Here is a 5,574-nt window from a genome sequence, read left to right as displayed (position 1 = left end):
ACACACGAGGAGGAAGGCAGCTGAGTCTCAGCCGAGATCAGTTATGTAAACTCAGCCTTCTTGTCAACGGGATTCTCGGGTTGCATTTGTGCAAACCACGGGAATCGTTTGCCAACCGCATGGAGCCAGAGTCCGATTGCAGGCCTATGTGAGCGCTTGTGTTCTTTCTGGAACTCTGTCTGTGGCTCAATATCAAAAGTTGACATTCTGAGGTTAAAACTCTCACCAATCAAGTCCCAGTACTACAGTTACTCTGCTGGCAGCTGCGACACCAGAGGGAGTCCCCAGACACAGTATCATAAGTGGGTGCCTGGCTTTTGAAATACAAAAACTGGCCTTCGAATTGTATCTTTTTTGTTTGTTTTCCAGACAGGGTCTCTCTGTGTAGCCCTGGCTGTCCTGGAACTCACTCTGTAGACCAGGCTGGCCTCAAACTCAGAGATTCACCTGCCTCTGCCTCCCTACTGCTGGGGTTAAAGGTGTGCACCACCATGCCTAGCTTGAAATGTGTCCTAAATTTGATCTTTAAGAAAGAAAGGCAGACACTTTTCTCATACAATTGAGTCAACACTTGGTAACACTTTAATATTCAATTTCAAGTATTTGGCAGCTTAACATTTCCTTCACTTCTCCCAAATCTGATAAAAACTAGGATGCACAAGCCTCTCACACTATATGCACATGATTTCAAGACAGCAGGCAACACAGATTTTGCTTAATGCATCGAGGTCTTCTCCACTACGACAGGCTGGTCATCGGTGTTGACGTGTCCCCCACAGATGGCACCCAGTGCTTCGCTCGACACCTGCAGCTTCCAGCTTGCTCTGTCCTCTGTGGAGGGAAAACCACAGCCACCGCCCTGGCGCCATCCCGGGCTTGGTCCAATCAATAAGGACTTATTTCCTGTCCATTTGCTGAGGTCACGGGAGCGAGTCTCATTAATTATTTCTGTTGCTGAAGCCTCAAGTGTGCTCTGGCGTGACAAGTGAAAACCGCGTGACCTTTTTCCTTCTCATTTTGTTTGTAGTGGTTCCAAAGGATAGATTCATTAAGCAGTCAGATGAAGGACAGGAAAAAAATACATATATTTCTATAGTCATTAAACACGTTACTTATTTCATCACAAAAAGCTCTCCCGTCCACCTCATTCTCTGGGTTTTTCAGCTAAGGAGCAATAGTGTCTTTTTAATTTGGTGTCAAGAAAATCTGGTCACAGCAAACACAATGTTTTCTAAAGCCGACCTGGCCTCTGAGGGAGGGAAGCTCTCCAGGGCCTCTAGTGCCTTGTTTCCATGGTAACGACACAGGTCAATAGCTGAAGTCACACCTTTGCCAGCTTTGATTGTTTCTCGCAACTGTTAGGAAATAGATGCACACAGTAAGTCAGGTTCGGTTGTACAGTGAGGACCACAATTTACCTGGGGGTGGGAGTGAGGGACAGGAAACATGTAAATGCAGTATTTCTGCTCTCCTGTCTGGAGAGAGAGGTTTCCAGGTGATCTCCAGACAGCCTCACCTCCCTAAGGCTATGGAGCCTCCCTCGATCGCTCCTGAGCAGCATAATGGCTCCAATCAACCCAATTGCAGCTCCTCTCACACCCGCCCCTGGATCTGCACAGAGTCCCATGCTGGGAAGGCAGTAATGAAGGCCAAGCTATGGTATCTCTGGCATTTGGAATTCAACAGCCTCTATTCTATGTGTGAGTGTGTGTGTGTGTGTGTGTGTGTGTGTGTGTGTGTGGGAGCTTCCACTAACATCTTCACTCGAACTTAAAAAACAAAACAAAACAATTAAAACACCTTATGTTGACATAATAATCAAAATGAAAATTCAAGAAAGACACATATTATTAAACCTGAGTATGACTTATTTAAAAACAAAATATTTTCCTCGGGAAAATGGAACAAAGCATTTTTGAGGTCCAAACTGACTTCCGGTCTCTTTCTGTGACCAAAGAAACAAAGGGTCAGGACAGGCAATGCTCACCTTTACTTCCAACACGTGGAAGGCAGAGGCAGGTGGATTTCTGAGAGTTAGGGGTCAGCCAGGACTATATGACCAGACTATTTAAAAACAAACAAACCGACAGACAGAGAAAACAAAGAGAGGCTGCAGATTTGCCTTGGCGGCACTCTCCCCGTCCCTGGCAGCTCCCGTAGCTTCCACAGGCAGCTAGCTGCACTCTTGTGCACAGGGCCATACAAGTGACTAGCAATAGCATCTTAAAAACACTAAACAAAATCATTATACTTGTACTTGGAAAAGGCTTCATCTGAACTTAAATGACCTTGTCCTGTTCAATAGTCTCAGTGAGGGCTCTAAAGGTCTCCCTCACTCCCTCACCTAGGCACCAGCAGTCCCTGGCTAGCTCACCTGAGGCCAACTCCTCTGACCCTTAGAGTCCGGATGGGGCCAGGTAGCAAGACCCAGTCTATGAGTAATGGAAGATGCACGCTATGGACGGGATGCAGCAGGGAGCTGTCCGTGCGGACCCCTCTAGGGCTTTCCCTCTGGCACTGGGGCCTGCCCCACGGTAGAGATACTCCAGCCTGGACACCTGTGTCACAGCAGGGAGCATGCCAGCCTCTCCTGCCTGTGGTTTTTTTTTGTTTTTTTGAGACAGGGTTTCTCTGACCTGGACATCCTGCCAGGAAGGTGCTGGCTGTCCTGGAACTTAGAGAGCTGCCTGCCTCTACCTCCTGAGTGCTGAGACTAAAGGGCAGCGCTGCCACCGCTGGATCGGAGGTGGACATCTTCACTGACAGTCAGCGAGTCCTCATCTCTGCAGCTCCTTTGAGCTCTTTGATTTTCTACTTTTAAAACTGTGCTATACTGGGGTTCTCAGGGGTTCTCATCTTCCCCCCAGCGAGGTTATTTTCACATCCTAAAGAGCCTTACCAAGCTCTATCCACCATGCCACACTGCCAAAAAGGTTTATAAATCAAATACGGTCTTGTCTAAAATCTGTCACTGCCTTCCAACAGCCTTAGCAGTTCAAGTTCCCCAGGAAGAACAAGAGTTCCCTCTCCAGTCCCACCCAGCTCCATTTCTCTCCCTTCTGTCTTCTGATCATGTATTAAGGGGAACTAGCTGCAGTTTTCAGAGCTGACACACTGGCTCCCTTGGGGTTGCCGTTCCACTCTTAGTAAGCCCCCCAGATTCTACCTGGGTGGAAGGCATTTGGCCACCTAGGATGATGGCACTAGGGACCTCTTCTACCTCTGGAGTATCCTGTGTGCTTTTGGAGTACGGTGTTACTACAGTGCTGTACTTTAATGTTCACCTCATGTATTGACTTCCCTGTGAGACATTAAGCTACATACTGTATAATACATAAAACATGAATTAAGATATATGCTGGTGTATTACTCTAATTATAGGATAAAGGGGTCAGAGGTCCAGGGAAGCTCAGTTACTCCAGATATCAGAAAAGGCCACATTTCTTGTTTTCAACTTTCCTTATAGTGTGTGTGTGTGTGGTGTGTGTGTGTGGTGTGTGTGTGGTGTGTGTGAGTGCACATGCATGCATATACCCACAAAATTGTGGTATGAGATCAGGTTCTCTTCTTCCATTTTTATGTGGGTTCTGGGGATCAAACTTATGTGAAGCTTGTGTGGTATCTTTATCTGTGAAGCCATCTCACTTTTGGGGGAGCAGGGTAGACAGCACCTCACTCTGCCCGGCCTTCTCACTATATATCGTCTCTGCCTGAATTACACTCCCAGCAATTCTTCCGTCTCAGTCTCCCCCATGAGATGGGATTACAAGCATGTACCGCCATCCACTTCTGACGCCGTGTTTTTCTGCTGCCTTCTCCTGTAGAGCCACTTTCTACTGAACTTTAGGCTGATCACTCGAGCCTAGGCTTCCCCAGTCTCCCGCCAAGGACTGAGCACACAGCCACAGTCAAGTTTCACTCTTAGCTCTACCATTTGAGGAATGCAACTCAACTGTTCCTGGCTCTAAATGAGAATCCTATCAACTCCACAGGGATGGGTGGGGCTGCACGAGAGCAAAGATTACTGGACAGTAAAATCAGGGCTGCACTTACAGCTACAGCTCAGCCTGCTTAGCTCTCCCTGACGATGGCATTCCACCTAATCAGATCAAATCAGTTTTGGTTTCATCTACAGTAACCTCAGAGGCGGCTCAGATGCTGAAGACACTCAGGTGAGTGTGGCCCTGTTTTCCTCACAGCAGTCAACGGGTCCTTGGACAAGCCAATGTTTTAGACTTCTAGGCTGGCAACTACAGACATGTGGATGTCTGTAAGAGGAGTCAAATGTTGAGTTTCTAAGAACTCTTGGGGCACCCACTAATGTCAGAGTCATGTCCTCTCTGCTCAAGGCCCAGGAGCTAACTAAAGAGAACCTGAATTACAGCAATACCAAGGCAGCGATGTGGCACTATAGGTGCAGGGCAGGGCAGGGCAGGGCAGATAAGGCCAACCAGGAGAGATACCAGAAAGTCTTGCAGAGTGGCCTTTGATGAGCCCGCGTGTGTGTGTGTGTGTGTGTGTGTGTGAGTGTGTGTGTGTAGAGCAGCAAGGTAACTGCGGGGGAGAAGGCTTCGGGGAGCAGTAAGCAAAGTGTGCAGAGTGGAGCACAGCTGAGAACAGCACGCTTGGCAGAGCCAGGCAGTAGGGACCAGGACAGCTCTGAAAACCAGGCTAAAAAGTCTTCTATTCTTTTCTTCAAAATTTAATTAGAAGCTGGGTGGTAATGGCGGTACACACCTTTGGTGCACACCATTGGCAGCGGGCTGCTTCACCCTTGTTTTGACTTGTATAATCACAACACTGCGATTACACCAGGAGGGTTAACTAGAAACATCTTTTAAAAGTCATTTCACTAAGCATTATTGCTGTGTGTCTATACGAGAGGGACTGTGGGCAGGCAGGCCACGGTATACTGTCGAGAGCACAGGACGCTTCTAGAACTTGGTTCTCGCATCGCAGGCTCTGGAAATCAAACTCAGGTCAGGCTTCCCAGCAGGGGCTTGTACTCGCTGACCCACTCTGCCAGCCCAGAAAGTTAACTAGAAAAGTTAGATAATTCCCTATCATCATCTAGCCAGTCCTTGTCTTAGCAGCAGTCCAATATTTTTAATTATTTTAATGAAAAAAAATGTGTGTGGGTCTTTGGCCTGCATGTTTGTCTGTGCATCATGCTTGTGCAGTATTTGAGGAGGCCAGAAGAGGGCACTGGATCCCCTAGGAATAGAGTCATAGACAGTGGAAAGCTGCCCTGTGGGAGCTGGTATTGAACCCAGGTCCTCTGGAAAAGCAGACAGTATCTTGTTTTGTTTTTCTCTCAAGACACCGTTTCTCTGTGTAGCTCTGGCTATCTTGGACTTCTTCTGTAGACCAAGCTGGCTTTGAACTCACAGAGACCCTCTTGCCTGTCTCCTGAGTGCTGCTGGGATTAGAGGCATACACTACCACACCTGGAACAGCCAGTGTTTTTTGTTTGTTTGTTTGTTTTTTCGAGACAGGGTTTCTCTGTGTAGCCCTGGCTGTCCTGGAACTCACTCTGTAGACCAGGCTGGCCTCGAACTCAGAAATCTGCCTGCC

The 5,574-nt window shown here is 47.8% G+C and overlaps 1 protein-coding gene across 3 annotated transcripts in view; it reads right to left on the bottom strand.

Moving 5' to 3' along the window:
* Positions 1 to 569: 569 nt before the first annotated feature.
* Positions 570 to 5,574, bottom strand: part of Pdss2 (decaprenyl diphosphate synthase subunit 2) — a 219,317-nt gene continuing 214,312 nt past the window's right edge. For 2 of the 3 annotated variants that reach the window (XM_021205072.2, XM_029542472.1), the window contains one exon: positions 570 to 1,355. In XM_021205072.2, the coding sequence (XP_021060731.1) occupies positions 1,197 to 1,355 (159 nt within the window). In that variant the 3' untranslated portion in view covers positions 570 to 1,196. The remainder of the gene's footprint in view (positions 1,356 to 5,574) is intronic. The other variant, XR_003844502.1, reaches the window with a different exon arrangement.

Source organism: Mus pahari, chromosome 9, assembly GCF_900095145.1.
Source record: "Mus pahari chromosome 9, PAHARI_EIJ_v1.1, whole genome shotgun sequence".
Classification (NCBI taxonomy): Eukaryota; Metazoa; Chordata; class Mammalia; order Rodentia; family Muridae; genus Mus; species Mus pahari.
The sequence above is the reverse complement of the archived record's forward strand: the minus strand, read 5'-3'. Positions and strand labels throughout refer to the sequence as shown.